This window comes from Neovison vison, chromosome 7 (assembly GCF_020171115.1).
Source record: "Neovison vison isolate M4711 chromosome 7, ASM_NN_V1, whole genome shotgun sequence".
Classification (NCBI taxonomy): Eukaryota; Metazoa; Chordata; class Mammalia; order Carnivora; family Mustelidae; genus Neogale; species Neogale vison.
Genome location: NC_058097.1, coordinates 160,239,457 through 160,259,359, shown reverse-complemented (window position 1 = coordinate 160,259,359; position 19,903 = coordinate 160,239,457). Strand labels below are relative to the sequence as shown.

At 46.6% G+C, this 19,903-nt stretch overlaps 1 protein-coding gene across 11 annotated transcripts in view; it reads right to left on the bottom strand.

Annotated features, from left to right (window-relative positions):
• Positions 1 to 19,903, bottom strand: part of MICAL2 (microtubule associated monooxygenase, calponin and LIM domain containing 2) — a 213,252-nt gene that overhangs the window by 41,358 nt on the left and 151,991 nt on the right. For 10 of the 11 annotated variants that reach the window (XM_044258839.1, XM_044258838.1, XM_044258841.1 and 7 more), the window contains 3 exons: positions 15,903 to 15,977; positions 11,299 to 11,453; positions 8,741 to 10,070 (listed from right to left, as the gene is read on the bottom strand). In XM_044258839.1, the coding sequence (XP_044114774.1) occupies positions 8,741 to 10,070; positions 11,299 to 11,453; positions 15,903 to 15,977 (1,560 nt within the window). Of the gene's footprint in view, positions 1 to 8,740; positions 10,071 to 11,298; positions 11,454 to 15,902; positions 15,978 to 19,903 lie in introns of those variants that run through there. The other variant, XM_044258849.1, reaches the window with a different exon arrangement.

Genomic DNA, 19,903 nt, shown 5'->3' with positions numbered 1-19,903 from the left:
GCAATTAGTCTTAAACATGTATTTTATGTAGCCCCAAATTTCAAAAATATTATCATTTCAACATGTGGTCCTATACAAATTATTGAGATATTTTATATTATTTCATTCATACTAAGTCTTCAGAATCTGGTACATGTTTTATACATTCCTATTTAGGTTACACTTTTTTAGTGGTTAAAGCCAAATGTAATTCAAAAAGCAAAAAGTTGTGTTTAATAGAACATTTTCCATTGATTTGCTATTTAAGTGAAAATTTCTTCACATTAAATTAAAAATTCAGCTCCTCACTCATACTAGCCACATTCCAAGTGTGAAATCATGACTACCATATTGGACGGCACAGTTCTAGAAAGTAACACAGAACATCTTTATGACTTCAGAGTAGGGAAAGGTCTCATCACTGGCGTATAAAAGCAGCAATAAAAGAAACTATTGATAACTATGGCTGCATTTAAATAAGTAATGTGTGTACTTATAGAAGTTTATTATTAATATTTCACCTTTAAAGAGTGAAAAAGTGAGCCTGAGAATGAGAGTTACTTATAACACGTATATCTGACAGAGAAGACTTTTGTCCAGAATCTACACAGATTACAAATCAATAAGGAAAGGGCTGTCCCCATAGTAGAGGTATGGGCAAAAAGACTTGACAACAGACCTCACAAGAGAATATCTAAATAAGCATGTGAAAAGTAGTGTAACATCACTAGCAGGTAAATGCCGATGAAAACAATAATGAGATACCACAATAAAAATGGTGGCATCCAAGCACAAAACAAAACTGAGACTGTCAAGCATTACAAAGATGGAGGTCAAGGGGAGTTCTCATTTCCTGCCGGAGTCTATACTCACTGGTACAAGCACTTTTGAAAACGGGGGACAGTACCTATTAAAGCCAACCATGTACAGGCCTACCCCACGACCTAACAAGTCCACTCCCCGGCATATACTGACAGATTCTGTCTTTGAACAAAGTCTAGGCAAGCTCTTCTGAACCGTCTTCTTAGCTGGGCCTCAACCTTGGCCTAGAAACACTGCAGACTCTCGGCATAAACAATTTAGCCCACCCACTTCCTCCTACATGGAAGGAAATAGAAAGAAAAGGTACCTGCCTGAGAAAACTCAAAGGCTAACAAAGGAATTTAGTGTGTGTTCTAGCCCACACCTGCTGATAGGTGGCTGACTACCCTTTTTTAGAGAAGTTGCTAAAAAGGGTTTTAAATGAGAATCCTTCCTCTGTCCCTTTGAGATATGTATGTATCTCCTACCACTCAAGGATGTCTTTCTCGGGACGCCTGGGTAGCTCAGTTGGTTAAGCAGCTGCCTTCGGCTCAGGTCATGATCCCAGCGTCCTGGGATTGAGTCCCACATCAGGTTCCTTGCTCGGCAGGGAGCCTGCTTCTCCCTCTGCCTCTGCCTGCCATTCTGTCTGCCTGTGCTCGCTCTCTCTCCCTCTCTCTCTGACAAATAAATAAAATCTTTTATAAAAAAAAAAAAAAAAAAAAAAAAAAAAAGGGTGTCTTTCTCAAGCACCTGAAAGCCAGTCCTTTGAAATGCAGTCATCGGGAAGGATAGGACCTTTGTCTCCCCGTCTTTTTGTGAAGACAGAATCCAAACTTCAACAGTCTCCGGCTAACACACGTGGCTGGCCTAATCAGCACTGATGCCCACAGGGCCTTTGTCATTTTTCACTGCCTTGACGCTACTGAGCCTCTGTTCAGCCCTTCCTTGTCCCTCAATCACCCTGTGATGCCCCCAGCCACCTCTGTGGAAATCAAAGGGGAGTTCAGTTCATATAGGACTCTCTCTCTTCTGTTGCAATAATCTATTATTAGGAACCATCCTTAACACTTTTCATAGCATCTGGCTTTATCTTTGACAATAGCCAACCGAAACGATCGGTCTCCAAAGGCTCAGAAGCATTATTCACCCTAGAAAGCAACAGAAAACCCCTAAGTGCCCAGCATCAGATGACAAACAAGTTGTGGCATATTCGCACAAGGGAGTAAAAGGCAGCGAGGCAAAGAAGGAACCGCTGCAGCTCGTGACAGCGTGTATCCCCACCCCCACCCCAATAAGCCACTGTATAGACGTGCACGTTCTGTTGTTGTAGAAGCAATAGGCTCAGATTCAACACCAGTTCAAGGTAGGCAGGGCTCAGCGGGGTCCTCTGTGCAGGGTCTGACAAAGCTGCAGTGGAGGTGTCTGCCATGCCGGGGTCTCAAGGGCAGCTCAGGGTTCTCTTCCAGCTCATGCAGTTGTTGGCAGAATTCCGCTCTTGGTGGTTGTAGGAGAGGGGGCCGTTTTCTCCCTGGCTGCCCACGGGAGGTCGTCTTAGCTCCCAGAGGCCTCCTGGCCATGTAGGGCCTCTCCTAACGTCAGTTTACTTCTTCCAGGCCAGCGGGATCTTATCTTTCTCACCCTGCGAGTTTCAGGAAAGGGCCCCATCCTTATTAAGGGCTCCTCCGATTAGGTTAGGCCTACCCAGGATAATCTCCCTTTTGATTAGCTCAAAGTCAATTGGTTTAGAACTTAATTACATTTGCAAAATCTGGTAACCTAATCACGGGAGTGAGATCCATCATATTCACGTTCCCACCAGAATCAAGGGCAGGAGATTCTACAGGGCAGAAAGCATGAGGTCCTCTGAGAATTCTGCCCACCATAATACTGAACGATCCAATGTTTGTACAGTCAAAAACCTGCTGAAGTAATCCAAGATGATAGAAGTGAGATGGTAAGCAAGCACTTTTGTTGGGAGTCACATATATGTGGGAAGAGGCAATGATGGAGACTGAGTGTAAGGGCCTCTTTAGCCAAAGCGGCCCCGCCTTGGTTGAACAGCCATTTTGTTGTTTATGCAGTAAAACTTAAGGATGCCTTATTTAATTATATACAAGAATGGTAATCTGTGTTAAATTTGTATAAAATTGGCACTGGTAAGCACTTGAAATCAGTTTATGCCCCTAAGTAATTTAAAGAGAAGTTTATGGGGTGCCTGAGTGGCTCAGTGGGTTAAAGCCTCTGCCTTTGGCTCAGGTCATGATCCCAGGGTCTGGAGATCAAGCCCCGAGTCAGGCTCTCTGCTCAGCGGGGAGCCTGCTTCCTCCTCTCTCTGCCTGCTTCTCTGCCTACTTGTGATCTCTGTCTGTCAAATGAATAAAATCTTTAAAAAAAATAAATAAAGAGAAGTTTATATATACTGTTAATTTACCCAGAAAGTTTTGTTGTAAAAATAATAAAAATTAAATTTTAGCCGATTTATTCAAGTGATCATAAATTAGAGGTATTTCCATTCAAATATGTTTTGAAAATTTCTCATTTTCAATTAAAATGCTGTTTTCTCTCTCCATTGCTTGAGAGTATACCCACATGTTAAATGTGGAGATAGCAATGTCAGTGTGTGTGTGTGTGTGTGTGTGTGTGAGAGAGAGAGAGAGAGAGAGAGAGATTGGTGGGTAGGGACAGGGAAATAAAAGGAAACTAATGCACCTAATCTGATAGGGTAGGTAAAATCTCTTAGGATACTGACCTAAGAACTGCAAGAAACACAAAGCTCTTCCATGAAATGGGCCCAGACTATTCCTGAGTTGGTCAGCCTTAACCTACTTCCATTCTCTACCTTCTCATTCTGTTCCAAACCAAGGAAGTCATACCATTCCCTAGTAAATATAAATGAAGCAGTTCTCCATGATAAGTAAGTCAGGAAAACACATTCACCTCCAGTTACTGTAATCAGCATATATAAAAGCCATATAAATGTGAAATAAATGAACTAAAGGCCAATCTTACTAATGAATTTTTTTTTAAAGATTTTATTTATTTATTTGAGAGAGAGAGACAGTGAGAGAGAGCATGAGCGAGGAGAAGGTCAGAGAGCGAAGCAGACTCCCCATGGAGCTGGGAGCCTGATGTGGGACTCGATCCCGGGACTCCAGGATCACGCCCCGAGCCGAAGGCAGTCGTCCAACCAACTGAGCCACCCAGGCGTCCCACTAATGAATTTGATACAAAAATATTAAATAAAATATTAGCAAACAGAGGAGCGCCTGGGTGGCTCAGTCGATTAAGCTTCCATCTCTTGGTTTCAGCTCAGGTCATGATCTCAGGGTCCTGGGATTGAGCCCTGCATTGGCTCTTTGCTCAGCTCAGAGTCTGCTTGTCCTTCTCCCTCCCCCTCTGCTGCTCTGCCTCCTCCCACCTGCTCTCTCCCTCAAATAAACAAAATCTTAAAAAATATATTGGCAAACAGAACAGAAAAGCATATTAAAATAGTAAGACATCAGGACCAAATGGTATTCATTTCAACAATATAAGGAAGGTTCAATACCAGTGACTTTATTATATAATTCACAGTAGTAATCAAACTATGGAGAAAAATAATCACACAATCACCCCGAAGTGTACTGAGTGACATTTGATAAAATTCAACAACCATTCATGAGTTAAATACTTCCAATAAAATAGGATTAGATGGCAATTTCCTCAGTGTTTAAATTTATCCTGGTCAACCCAGAAGTCAGCCAGCATCATGCTTAAATGGGAAAACATTCACATTAATGAGAGGCATTCTCATTAAGGTTAGGAATGTCATAAGGAAACCATATCACTACTTTTATTTAATATTGTTCTGGAGGGTCTAGAAACCAAAGAAACTAAGGTAACAAAATAAATTGGAGGCATACATCTTTTAAACAAGAGGTAAAGTTACAGTTTAAAAAATATTACTTATTTGTTTATTTGAGAGAGAGGGAGCAAGCATGAGTCGGGGGAGGGGCAGAGGGAGAGGGAGGAGCAGACTCTTCCCTGAGCAGGGAGCCTGATGTGGGACTTGATCCCGGAACAATGGGATCCTGACCTGAGCTGAAATCAGATGCTTAACCAACTGAGCTACCCAAGTGCCCTAAAATTATCATTATTTATAGATTTGATGATTGCACACTTGGGAAGGATCCAGGAGAGGCTATTGGAAAGCTTTTACAAGCAAGGAGAACTAGCAAAATGGATGGGTGCAAAAGTACTCTACAGAAATGGGCACATTTCAGGTATACAAACAATAGTGGGAAGATAGATCAATAGATTTTATTGACAATAGCAATAAAAACTAATACATGGCAATAAACTTAATAAATATGCATGACCTATAAGACATAAGGTTTGAAATTTTCTGAAATATTCTGGGGGCACCATAAAAAAGAGCATATGGGAAGGCAATTCATATCATACGGTTGTGAATTCTTGCCAAGTTTATTTGTAAACTTAATCCCATAAAAGTAGTCATAGGATTTTTTGGGTATATAAAGAAACTGATGTTAAAGTCATACATAATATCAAACAAAGCAGGAAGAGCCAGGAAGTTTTTGAAAGAGAGGATCAATCATGGGATACTTTTCCTACCTAATACATACATAAATTTTAAAAGGTATAAATATATAAAGTAACATAATTAAAACAGTGTGGTACTGATAAGTAACAGACAACTTGACAGAATATAATGGATGGTACTGAAATCAGTCCAAGTACAGGAATCTGATGCATGACAAAGACATCATCTCACATAAGAGAGGAGAAGATGGGTTAGTCACTAAATTACTTTAGAATAACCGGGGGGCGGGGGGGAGAATAACCAGGGAAACAGCTTAAAACATAAACAAAAACAGGGCTGGATCCATACCTCACATGTGATGTTAGGATAGTTTCCTGATGTAAAATTTAAATGTAAAAAAGTTTAAAACAAACAAACAAAAAAGACTAAGAGCAACTATAAGAAAATTCTTCTATAAACTTAAAAGCAGCTCTTTCTAATCTATCATATAAAGCCGAGGAGCCATAAAACAAAAAATTGCTTATAACTACTCTATATAAATAAAATTTTTATATGACAAAACCCACCATAAACACAGTTAAACACAAACAAGAAGCTGGGAAAAAATATTTGTAATTACCATCACAAAAAAGGGCTATATTTCCCTTTTGATAGAGTCCCTTCATATGATTCAGAAAAATACCAACAACCTATCAGAAAACTGAACAAAAGACAAAGGTGATAGCTGACAGAAAAGGAAATGCAAATGACTTTTTCACATATGAGAAGATAATCACCTATCAGACTGGTAATGATTAAAAACAGGGGCGCCTGGGTGGCTCTGTGGGCTGGGCCTCTGCCTTCGGCCCAGGTCATGATCTCAAGGTCCTGGGATTGAGTCCCACATCAGGCTCTCTGCTCAGCGGGGAGCCTGCTTCCCCCTCTCTCTCTGCCTGCCTCTCTGCCTGTGATCTCTCTCTCTGTCAAATAAATAAAAAATCTTAAAAAAAAAATAAAAAAAAAAAAACCAAATGCTGGGTAGCACATTGGTTAGTGCAATTAGGGAAACACCACCCTCATCATTTGCTGAAGGAGCGCCAGGTGATGAAGGACAATTTGGCAGCATCTCTCAAAATCCCTGGTCCACAGATCCTTCGTTCTAGAATTTCTACTTCCAGTACTTCCACATATGCCAAACAGCCCAAGTTCCCAGGTCATTACTGCAGCACAGTTTACAACAGCGAAAGATCAGAAATAAACTTGCCATCCTAGGGGACTGGCTACCTACCTCCACACCACACAATGGAATACAGTGCAGCTATAACACATAAAGCTCTTTATGTGCTAATATGTGATGATCTCCAAAATAAAATTAAAAGTGTAATAAAAAGTGTGTCTAAAACGCGAGCAAACTACCTTAATGTGAAAAAGAAAGACTATGTAAATTTGCTCTTATATGCATGAATTCTGTCTGCAAGAATGCCCAAGAAGCTGGTGATCATCATGTCTGTCCTCAGGGACATGACCCGGATGGCTCAAGGACAGGGAAGGGAGATAGAACTATTGATTCTGTGCATTTTGTATCCTTTTATTTTAAACCACATGAATTATTATCTATCAAAAAATGCACAACACATCAAAGTTTACGACGGGATGTAAAGGGTGTCGTTAAACTCCAGCCTGTTCTCCAGCCTGTTTGTGCTTATTCCGAGCTTGACTGAAAATAAAGTCTCTTGTCAATCTATGTAGCTTTCTGATTAAGGAACCAAAGAAGGAAAATAATTTTTCACTTGAAAACTAAGCTCTAAAATAAAAGGTAAATAAGAAAAAGTTAACAAAAATAAATAAAAACAAAGTTGCTCAGGGATAGGAGGGGCGCCTGGGTGGCTCGGTCAGTTAAGTGTCTGACTTTGGCTCAGGTCACAGTCTCGGGGTCCTGAGATCAAGCTGCACATGGAGCCCCATATTGGGCTCCGCACTCAGTGGGGAGTCTGCTTGAGATTTTCTCCCTCTGCCCCTCCCCGCTCATGCTCTCTCTCTCTCTCTCTCAAATAAATAAATACAATCTTTAACAAAATAGGGATAGGAAAATCCCAGTTTGTTTAAAGCCAGCAAATAAGTATCAACAGCAACAAAATAAACCATGTGAGTGTTTAACTAAACTGTCTCTAGGGATATACACCAGAACTTTGGCAAGGAGGAGAGGGGGGAGAGAATAGATGTTACTTTAAAAAAAATAAAAAAGATATTGCAGTATTGTTGGAATATTCCAATTCTCCGATGTATTAATTACTTCAATAATTAAAAAAATTACAAGCAGATTTAAATATGAAAAAGCCCAAGTTTCCATTGGTAAGAAAACATGAGTGTGTTTAAACAGTAAATTAAAAAAATATAAGCTTAAGGGTGCCTGGGCGGCTCAGTGGGTTAAGCCGCTGCCTTCGACTCAGGTCATGATCTCAGGATCCTGGGATCGAGTCCTGCATTGGGCTCTCTGCTCAGCAGGGAGCCTGCTTCCCTTCCCCTGTCTCTGCCTGCCTCTCTGCCTACTGTGATCTCTCTCTGTCAAATAAATAAATAAAATCTTTAAAAAATATATATCTATATATATAAGCTTAAAAGAAGCACCATATTTTGACTAGTAAAACAGCAATGTTTTTAAAATGTACTCAATACAGGTGACAGTACGGTGAAAAAGGTATTTCAGACATTAGCACTGAAATATAAACTGGTACCCTTCCCTCCATTTAATCCATATTTACAACATGCAGTTGTAAAATATAACACAGAGAACTCTCACAGACCCTTTATCCACACTGTTAAAAACAGTTTGTTAGTGCAAATTAAGAATCTTAAGAATATTCACATCTTTAATCCAGTAACCTCATTTCTTGGAACCTATCCTAAAAGAAAATTCAAAAGAAAGAAAAACCTATATGCATAAAAATGTTCACTCAATACCATGTGTAAAATATAAATACATCCATATGTATAATTTACATATACACATTATCTATGAATTATTAAAACAATTGTTTTCTAAATAAAAAATAAATTATTTACCTAACGAAACATGTCCGCTACATGTAATACAGCCATCAAACCACATTTGTGTAAACGATGTGCTAACTGTCGTAATAGCTATGATATACTGATTTAAAAAAATACAATTCTGGGGGTAAAACTTAGTAAAAGTTGCCATATACAGTTGGAAAGTGGTGAGATTATGGCTGATCCTTTGTTGTTTCCAAAAACTCTCCATAACATCATTTCAAACTTCATTTTTTCCTAATTTTTCAAATTCAAGTTTTCCTACTTTTGTCAGAATTTAATTTGGGAAGAAGGAGAAAGTGAGAGATGACTATTGTTAGTCCAGTAAGAATGACTAACTGCCCAGCAGGAACTGCAAACTTTTGTTAGGAGAGAGCCACTTACTTGCATCTTTGTCTGGAGAAGGAGGAGGGACTCTGTGCCCCAGGCCGGTGCTATTGAAAGGCTGTACCAGCTTCTCCAGGGGTGGGGTGCTGCCCATCAGCTCCCCTGCTCCCCTGGGGATGCTGAAGAGGTCCTGGAGGTCCTTTCTTTGTTTGGATTCTTGGAGGGAACTCTCAAAAGATTTGTCTTTGAGTCTGAGGGAGGAAAAGAGCGAGATTTTTCCCTTTGGAACCCTAGAAGCATCTGGGGACGTCTCTTGCAAACTCACTTTCTCAAGGAGTGTGGGGACATCTTCCATCTTGGGGCAGGGAGGGGCCGGGAATGCCGGAAACACTTTGGACGGTCGGTTGGGCAAACTGTGGGTGCGGAGGGCAAGGTCTGGAGGGCTAGGGTATGAGGGCTGGGCAGCCCTGGCAGGTGGGGAGCCCCAGGAGAAGAAGGCTGAAGCTCTACTCGCCATGTCTCTCCCCGGGGACTGCTGGCTGCCGTCTTTATTGGAACTGGTTTTGCGAAGGCTGAAGGAGCGAGTGCTACCATGTGGCTGGCTGGTGGGCAGGTTCCTTGATTCTGGCTTGGCAGAGGCCTTCCTCCCACCTTCTGAGTTGGGTAGGAAGGGATCCAGGGACCTTCGCAAGACATTTGCTATGAGCCGAAGCGGGGACTTGGGTGGAGCCCGTTCAGCTGGTGTCCCCGTCTTCTCCTGAGCCCTTCCCTGGGCAGGCGGGGTCTCTCTTGCTGTCCAGGGGAGCTGCAAGGAACTAACTGGTTTCGGCACAAGGCCTCCCCTACCATTGCCAGCACTTCTCTGGGCAGGCTGTGCCCCAGCTTCCAGGCTCACACTCTCAGGGATGGAATTGTCCCAGTCCAGTAGCTTTGTCTTCTGCTCCGGGGTGAGGACTAACTTCTTCAAGCCCAACTTCTTCTCCTCTGCCAGCTCTGACCTGTTCTCCTCTCCCTTGCTGGGTCTGTTGTTCTTTTCTCCTGGGCCCTCTCCAGCCCTGGGAGATACCTCTTGGTCTGGCAAACACCTGTTCGTCCCTCCAGTGGGGTCTGGGCCTCTGTGGGTGAAACTGATGTCCCCAAGAGAGGCCTCTGCTTCGTGACACCCATCGGAAGCCATCTCTGCAGGGCTGGGGGGCTGGGGGCTGGCAAGGCCGTCTTCACCAGGCCTCACCATGAAGTACTCTGCCCGCTCCAGTACTTGGCCATGGGGCAGATACAGGGGCATGTCCTTGGGTACCCCTTGGGCTCTGGCACGCCTCAGAAAGATTGGAGTGGAAGGGCTGCAGTGACCTCTTGAGACCTGTGAGGGCAGGTTGTCAGCTGTCACCTAGAGGGGATGGGCAAAATGAATGCATATTTAGGAATTCCCAATATTCATTTATAAGGGGAGGCATATCTCAGCCCACAGACCCCTCCCTTCCTCTCTTCAGATCTCAGCCACCCAAAGTCTAAAAGAATTCTGCCCAGGATGATTTCAAAGGGCTGCTCTTCATTCTAAATGGCTGCATTGGGACCTGCTGGGATCTGCCTGGAGTCCCTGCACTGATCAAAGGCTTTGCTGGGTGCTGGATTAGGTAGGTAAGAAGCCATAATGGAAGGCAGAGGTGTGGACAAGCTGCCGGGCACAGCCAGGTGGAGCCAGCCTGGCCCCTGTGAATGGCCAGATATGTACGGGAAGACAGATGCTCCATGACTGGCTTGGCCATGGTCCTTATTAAGGGGCACCTTGCATCCATAGGTATGTTCCTCCAACAACCAAGAGGCCGAGGTTTCTTCCTTGGAGACTACTAAGTTAAGGAGAGACAGTTACCCTTCTGGGCTGAAGCTATGGTGGCAGAAGAGTGGCCTTTAGGTCTTTTCAATGACCCTTCTAGACCTGACTCATGCCTTGCACCACTCAGAAAGTAGTCATTTGTAGCATGCAAGAAGGTGGCCCTTGGCAAAGGAAGAGCTTAGGGAAATTCTAGAAGTGGCTGTGCCCTGCCTAGAGCGCTGGTGCCTGAGGGGCAGGTCATAGGACAGGAGCTTACGAGAGTGCGTACCTCTTCCCATCTTGTGCACTCTATTTGCCAGAGCCTGGACCAGGGTCCAGCAGTTAATGGAGGCTTGATAAACTCATGTTGAAGGTAAAGTCCAAACTGGAGTATCTCAGTGATACTACTTTCTGTTCAAGGGGGATGTGCCACCAAACGGAGCCTCAGTCTGTGTCTGCCTTCCTTCAGCTGTGAGTTCCTCAAGGTCGCCTGCTAGGCCCTCAAGGGTAGAGCTTATATTCTAGCAAGTCTGCACGCCACAGTCTTGCCCAGAGTCTGTGCCCCACAAAGTCTGCTGAGTGAGTGGCTGTGCCCCAGGGCTGGCTGAGAAGGATGGCTGAGCTCTCATGAAAACAACAAGTCAAAAAGGCCTGGGGGCACGCTTGACAGAGCATCTCATGGCCCTGGCTTTGCACTTGGGTGACCCAAGAGTGCTAAGAATCCAGAGTTAAGTGTGGAAGTGGGTGAACTATGAGCAGCTCACCTTCTTAACACCTGCACATGGCCCCAAAGGGTATTTACCTGAGGTAGGGAGAAGCCATCCAGAGCATTCCCTGGGACACTGGCTGAAGAGAAAGATGGCGGGGAAGATGGGGGAGGAGATGACGAGGAAGAAGAAAGAGGAGCAGGTTCCTTTGAAGGTGACATAGTTTTTTTGTTGTTCACTGGCGTCAAACCTACGAAGGAAAGAACACACTCTCCATTACAGAGCTCTTATTACCTTACTTTATCAAAAAGAGATTTTAAGAGAAGCTCCAACTTGGTAAATAGAGTCAGAGAGAGGAAGGTGTTGGAGACTGATTGAGAGGCTCTGGTGCCCAGAGTTTTGACCTGAGGAGGAACGGGTGAGAAGTGGCAGCCTCCTGTGGGGGAATGGAGGTCGGAGGATGAAAAGTCTAGAAACCATCACACTTCACACCCCCATAAGGATGCTCCGGAGAGACGGAACAGGGAGTCTCCGGGACATCTCTTGGAAATGGATGCCTACTTCTAAAATTTCCCCTAAAGCCATCGTGGGTGGGGTCTGGGCTGCATTAAGTCACTTAGTCAACAAACCACCTGAGGCCTCTTCCCACAAAATGCCAGATCCTCAGCTGTGGGCGTGGGCAGGGTGGGCCACTGCGGATAATGAATCCGGCTCTTCCTTCTCATGTGGGCGCCAAGGGGCTCTCCGATGAGATGGTTTGTTTGAGATTTTAAGAGAACACTAGGGAAGGAGGTTATAATGAGCATCAGATCATCTGAAGCATATGGCGTGGGGTTCGTGCCAAGCTCCTGTTGGTCAGGGAATGAACGAGATGCAGTGTGTGTACTCAGAGTGAAGTGAGAAAGGAGTGTGTGGCTGGGGCCCTGAGGACACGCTGAATTCCGCCCTGTAGGAGCTGCAGTCCGTTGGTCTGGTAACTGCAGAATTGTGACAGCCATAGCCTGTAAGGTCAATCTCTCTCTCTCTCTCTGTCTCATGAGTTCACACACATGCCCTCTGGGAACCTTAAATCTAAAATTTCAAGAGCTTCACTTCTATAGCCGACCATCCCAATGATATGTCCTCTGAGGGATTCAGAAAATGCCACACTCTGTTTTGGAATTGTCCGCTCAGTGTATGACCCTTCAGTCCAGCCACCTCTCCTGTGAACTCTCCCAACAAACGAGTCTGCCTCCCAGAGACTTCCCAGAACCTATGTGTGTGTATACCCACTCCTATCAGACTCCCTGCCTGCGGCCACTCTGCTGACCCATTCCGAGTTCCCTCCACAGTATCCAGCCTTCAGATGTTAGCTCACTTCCTAACCCAAGACAGTCCTCGGCCTCAGTTTCCCCAAAGCTCCTCCTGTGGAACCCATATAGACCAGGTCAACCGCACCCCCAGAGAAGCTCCTTCCAGACCCATCTGGGTTCTTCAGGATTCTGTCCTGCTTTCCTTATACATGCTGACAAGTGTGTCAGAACACGTATCCCAGTCCTGGGCTCTGGAAAGACAGCCACCACACACATATGTTCCACAGGCTTCCAAAGTGAAGCCCTCCAGAATGCTTCTGAGGAAAAGATAACCCAGGGGAAGAGATCCGAGGGTGGCAGGAAGGAGCTGCTGGGAGAAGGTCCTACGCTGCCAGGAGCCGATGCAGGGGAGGCTGGCTGGCCTGTCACCCAAACCCCCATTGCAGCCCACAATTAGATGGTTCGAGCCTAAAAAGGCAAACGCTGTGAGTCAGTTGTTGCCTTGCTTCCTGTCTTCAGCTTGCCAAATTCCTGCCGAATTCCTCCTCCTCCTCTTCCTTGCCCCCTCATTCCCTTCCCTCAGCTACCTCCTGAATCAAACTCCTCAGCTTGTCTCAGAGTCCCCTTGGCTCAACAGACTGCTTCTTTGTTCCCCCTAAGAAATCTCTGGAACCTCTGACACAGAGCCAGGGACACCTTGGAAACCAAACCTGACAGGAAAGCCTTGGGGTTCATGAGGTCACGACCCAGGGCTGCTCCCTCTCTCCTTTTATTAATCCCTGCCCCCCACTCCCATCACGGGGGAGGTCCTCTCTGCACATTCGTTCCTCATGCACTGACTTCAGGAGAACTGGGACAGAGCTCGAGGGGACACCTACCCGTCAAACTGCCACCTGGGAGGGAAAGGCCAGAGCTACGCTGAGAGGCGATGGGAGATCTCACCTGCCTGAGGTGGCTGATGTCTTTGGGTTCCCTCAGAGGATGCAAAGGGGACCTGGAACCCCACCCTGCTTCACACCCACACCAGCTGCCTGACATTTTCCTCACGTGAAGAATAAAACGGCCAGCATTGCTTCACAGGGAGGCCAAAATGGATAAAAAGTGGCGCCTGGGGTAGAACGCAAAGTCAACGCAGCACGCTAGCTAAATATGAACTCTAATCCCTCTCTTCCTCCCACACACACAAGTTGTGGCCAGTAATGACACCATTGAACTGACCTGTTCCAGAGGGGGCTGCACACCCCTACCCTGGCAGGGATTTCTCTAACTTGTAGGCTCAGGGATTCCTCATTCACCAACTCAGATCCTTCCCTGCAGGTTCCTTCTTGTTTCCCGTGGACGCTTGGCACGGTCCAGCCAGGCTGTCTCAGTCCCGGGTGCTGCCAGCCTTGCTGGTCCCATCACGCCAGGGCTTGATGAGCAGAGCAGGCCTGGGTTATGGCCCTCAAGCCTCCTTTGGCTCAGTTGCCTCTTCTCTGGGCCCTCTGGCAGTGACCTCTCCCTTGGCTCTAGAGGTCACTGAGACTACAGTCAGCATAGGGAGGGTGAGAAGGGCACTGACACAGCTCCCTCTGTCCTCCCACCAGTGCTGGGGCCAGAACTAGCCTTGACGGGTTAGTGAATGGACCCAGGAGACGGCGCCCCTGGTTCTGCTCCTTACTACAGTAGGACCAGTGTTGACCCCTGGGGTTTCCTCTTGGGCAAAGTGAAGATGACAAAACGACGCTGTGAGGATTCTTACAAAGATCGGGATTCCAGGGTGAAGCTTCCCAGAATTTGGAGTTTAGGCAATGCTCCAGTCTTCCAAGGTCTCAGAGCGCCCTCTAGGGGCAGCTTCCTGCACAGGCAGAGCCCATGGGCTCCGTTTGTTTCTGCACCAGGTCCAGCCACCTCATTCCTTGGTTCCTGTGTTTGTTCACTCATTTATACTCATTCATTTAGCAAGCAACGACTGGACACCTCCTCTGGGACAGGCCCATAGAAACGACCCCAACTGAAGGCCTGCCCTCAAACCAGCTTTTACATACACTTGAGAACCAACATCTGGGATAACTAGAGACACGCCGATGCCCTCAAGGGCATCCCAGAAACCAGGCTGCTGGTTAGCTGTCCTCTCTCTCCCGTGCCTCCTCCAGCATCCCCTAACCTGCTAGCAGGGACCCCCACCAGACTCACTGCTCGTACCCCAAGGAACTTCTCAAGGGCAAAGTAGAGCCCCTTGTACTAGCGGCACTCAGTGAAGTCAGCTGTTAGCACGGGGTGAAATCCGTACCCAAATGGACCACCCCACCCCACAGAAGCAGATTTCCTGTAATCTTTCCCCAGAAAGGGGAAATGGAGTGACCTGGGCCTTCAGTAAACATTAAATTCCCCCTTTTCTTGTCACCCTCAGTGCCTGGGACTGCAGGATGATTCCAGAGTCATTTCAGGGTGCCCCGGGTGGGGTGGCTTGCTGGTGTGCCACTGTTGTCCAGCTCCAGAGGCACCCATTATTCCAGCCTCACCCAAGGGAGGGGAGGCCTCGAATCTGAGGGTTGCTAGGAGAATGAATGACTCATGGGCCAGGAGTCCACATTGACTCAGAAGGAAGGAGCCAACTAACTAGTGCTCTGTTCCAACTTCAACAATGGCTCTTTTTAGAAACTTTTGTCTAACCCAAGGCTTTCCTGGGTCCACCTCTCCCAGAGCAAAGCCCAGAGAGAGAGTGTGGGGGCAGGGGAAGGTGGAAGGGGGACTTGGAGATGGATTAGAGGGCCCGGGAGGGGATGCCTGCCCTGTAAGGGAGGCCCCACAGAAACTGCAGCCAGCCCCACAATGCGGTGCCCCCATGAGTGGGGATGCTGCGCCCCCTAGTGGTATATCCAGATGCCTTGGTGTCCGTTGTAGTCACTGGTCCTCACCCAACCCTGTTCTTCGCAGGGATGCTGGGATCAAAGCCTGCTCAGAGAAAGAAGCAGGTGTGTCTGTATGGATGGGTGTGTGCATGGATGTAGGTGCGGCTTCTTTCACTGCTATGCCCATGACTGCCTTCAGCTGATCTGTCAATCCAACTCGAGTGCACAGAATGAAAAACATAGAAGCTCTGGGTCTCGGTTTCCTCATCTGTGTTTCAAAAAGCTTGCAGCCAATCATTACTAATACCCTTCCAGGTGCAACAGTAGCGCTCTAAGGCTCCATGATTCCAGACTGGGGAGCTGAAGGAGGAAGAAAGGTCCTAAATCCTTGGAAAATGCTTCCTCGAGTCAGCAGTGGAAACAGTCAACCTTCTATTTCTTTCCTTGCCCCTAACATCCCAGAGGCCAGGTCAGAGAGGACACGCATGGAATGAGAACAGCTGCCCCTGAGAATTGAGCAGAAGACACTGCCCATGCCCCTCCCGGCCCACTCCCAGAGAGCTCATGACTCACTCGACTGGAATTTTCTTCTCCAGCTCTGGTATTTGCTGGGACTTGGAGACTGGAAGCTACTGGCCCGTTGCAGAGCTGTGGTACAAAAAAAGAAAGGGGGAGAGAAGACAGAGAGGGAGGAAGTTAAACTTAAAGGAAAACTATGGGGTTTTCTCCTGTGGCACATTTTATAGACTAATAGTCATAATTGACTGAACCCCTTCCTTTTCCAGACTGCATCTTCCCATTCCTATGACACACCTCCCACCTTTTTATTTGGTCTCATATTGAGACCCTGCTTTGGGACAGGTACGGCGATCATTCAGAAAATGCCTCAAATTATGAGCCATCATTCTAACTCACCCATAATTAACATACATGTGTCCCTGTGTATGTGCACACATGTATTCACACATGCCCATATATACGCGTGCTTTTGTGCACACCTGTATGCTCGTTTTCAGCAAAGCAGTTCTTCAAAGCTGGTCTCACATCAACATCCCATATATGGAGCAGACAAACCGGAGTTGCTCTCAATGAAGCCTGGAAGCTCCAGGAAGTTCTACGTCCTCTCCCCCTCCCCTACAAAGCCTCCCAAACCCTTCAGGAACCAGGATTCCATGGACTGTGTACTGAAGAGCCTCCACTCAGGTGGGTCTTGAGAATTAGCTGAGTGAGATGAATACCATATGCAGAAGAACATGGCCTTGGCCATTCAGGGTGGGAGAGATGCACATGTACCCCATTCCCACTCTGGGCCCTCAGATTTGGTCTCAGGCTCCGGGTCCCTGTGGCAGTTCCTTCAGAGAACCTCTCCTTCAGAGAAAGAATGGGGACCCGCATGCACAGGTGGGACAACGGGGCGAGGAAGGAAAGAACGCCCCAGGAGTGATGTGGGTGTGGGAAAACGGGGTCGGGGAGGTTTGAAGCCAAGGCCCAGCCCTCTCTTGGTAAGAAATCCTGGGTCCCACACCCTGCCAGTGCTCAGAACTGGGCGTCAGCTCTCATCAGCCATACTGTGGGGGTGCAGATGGCAATCCAATCCCTTCTGGGGGCTTCTCTTCCTTGGGACAAGATATGCCAGCTGCTTCGGCCCCTGACTCCCCTCTTTTCCTTACTGTGGAGACCACATGAGCCTGTTCTGTCTGGTGGGTTCTTTGTCCCACAGGCCTCCTGTCATATTGAAGCCACGGGTTTGAGGGGGAGCTCTGGGAGGGGGGTTCCAGGGCCCAGCCTCCTCTCCCCCCACCCTCCAGTTTGGGCCTGTTCCTCCCTTCTGCAGGCACAGGGCGGGGTCAGCCTGGCTGGACAGTGTGCAGCAGGGGCAGGCGGGCCTCTGGGAAAGCTACCTCCTGCCGACCATTACTACAGCCCCTCCGTCTGCTGGTGGGGAAATTTCCTGAAAAATGTAGAAGGCAGCTTCAGGCTCCTATTTTATTGCTTCTCCTCAGCCTTTTCACTTTGTGGAATGGAACTTATTAAAATTGGCTAAAATTCACAAGCGATTTTCCATTGCTGGTGTTTATAGGACACACATGTGCACATTTTTAACCACAATAGGAACAACAGGGTGGGTAGCAATGATTCGATCCAGTCGTTTTGAGCAGCATAAAGCAAGCCCGGTTCCCTTTTTCATCTTATATTTTATTTATATTTATTTTTAGGGAGCACTTTTGGAGCTCTTACTGCATGACCAACTACAAAAGGAGTAAGAGGTAAGTATCTTGCCATATGGTATTAATGATAATAATAATATTGTTTTATTGTTACAAACTAGCAGTATGCCCTGTAGGTCATTGGACCATCCCTGTTGTCAAATTATTGCCAGAAAAAAAAATGGAGAAATACCAATTTTTCTAAAGCAGAATAAGATGGGGGCAGTCCGCCCCCCAGCTCTAACTGATTTACTCCCCAAACCCATGCGATTGATTCATTTAATAGTTTCAGTGTGCACATCACAACAAACTGACACAGACAGGCCCTCTTGGAAGCTGCTCTCCTGTGATCCCCGAAGTGTAGGATGTGGCCCCCCCCTGCATGGGAGCAGATAGGGCGCTTCTGTAAAATGCACCTACTTGATGCTAGACCCACCAGATGGGAATTTCTGTAGGTAGGAACCTATGTATCTGCCCTTTTTTTTTTTAAGATTTTATTTATTTATTTGACAGACAGAGATCACAAGTAGGCAGAGAGGGAGGCAGAGAGAGAGGAGGAAGCAGGCTCTCCACCAAGCAGAGAGCCCGATGTGGGGCTCGATCCCAGGACCCTGAGATCATGACCTGAGCTGAAGGCAGAGGCTTAACCCACTGAGCCACCCAGGCGCCCCCGTATCTGCCTTTTAAACGAGATTTCAAAGATCCACTGAACTAGGTGTTTTAGGGGAGCATTACTGAACCTTTTCCACTGAGCCCAGATAACACAGGGCTTAAATTCTATTTCAGGCCATCCTCTTGGGGATGCTCTGTACTAAAGAACCTTGAGGATACAGTAGCTTCCTCGATGAGCCAAGGTAGTCCCAGAAGTCAGGGAGAAACACTGTGTAACACAAAAGGTACCATTTTTGCCCCATTAGAGGCAAGCGCGGTGCCATAAGATCATTCACACTGTTGTTCAACCATCACCACTATCCACCTCCAGAACTTCTTCATCCCAAACTGAAACTCTGTACCCACGAATCTAACCCCCCACTTTCCTACCCCCTGACTCTCTCTATGAATTTGACTATTCCAGGTGCCACCCAGACGTGGAATCATGTAATGCTTGTTCTGACTTGCGTGTCTGGCTGACTTCACTCTGCATCATGTCTGCAAGGTTCATCCACGTTGGACCGTGTGTCAGAGCCTCCTTCCTTTCTAACACTGAATAATAGTTCATTATATGGATGTCGCTCAATTTGTTTATCCACTCACCACTTGGGTGAATCTGGGGGTCATTTCCCCCTTTGGCAATTGTAAATAATGCCGGATGAGCACAGGTGTGCAAACCAGGAGTCTTCTTAAAGCGGGTTGGCCAGGTTGGCCTGGTTTGGTATTCCCTTGGCTCAGCTCTGAGCCATTTACTCAAGTGAAAACTGTGGTGAGTGATCAACCCTATATGATCTGGTAAAGTAACCGATTTATCATAACCAGCCACACAAAACACAGCTCTGAGACCGTGCTGGAGGATTTAACCTTTACAATGGGGTCTGCCTAGCAATGATCAAAAATGTGATGCATGACGGTGAAATCAACAAAAGTTCGCTTGAAAGTCACGCAGTCTGTCCACGTCTCTGTCTACTCTGTATTTTATCCTGGAATTAAGCTGGACTCTTAGAAACAAAAGTCTTTGGCCACACTGCCTTGATGTCTTGACCCAGCCCCATCCCCCTGGAAGAACTCCTCTTACTGAGTCATGGGTGATCGTGATGCCCTCACCGGCCAGGCAGGGATGCCGTACGAGACAGCCTCACCCAGGACAGAACTCATGCGTCAACCAGTGCCGTCTGTTTGACACGAAGCACTAGGGAAAGGGCTACCAGATCTGGAACTTGCCACAAACCAGTATGTTGTTTTTCTCATGAACAGTGAGAACAATGATTGTGTTTCATTTTTAACTCTGGCTGCCAGAAAACTCAGGATCAAATTTATGATTCCCCTAGAGCAACTGCTTAGGACCACGGTCTGCCTCTCTGGGGTTTCCACCTCCTAAAATCATTTGGTTAACCCTGATCTTGAGGATTTATCTTTTAGAGAGAGAGAGAGAGAGAGAGAGAGATGTAGAATTTTGTTTTATGTCTTTCTTGTAAATTGCCTAAGATCCCCTGGCAATTGAGGAGCAAGCAGAAATGGAGGGAAGGAATGAAAGGCAGGCAGGCTTCATATCTGTAAATGAGGAGGCTGGAGCTCAGGGAGACAGAGGCCAAGCCTGAGCAGACGGAGGCAGGCTGCCCCAGCCGGGCAGGGGGCAGTGTTCTCACTGGCCATGCTAAGCCCTTCCAGACCACACCACAATGCTATTGAGCAAATATGTTCGGATGACAATTG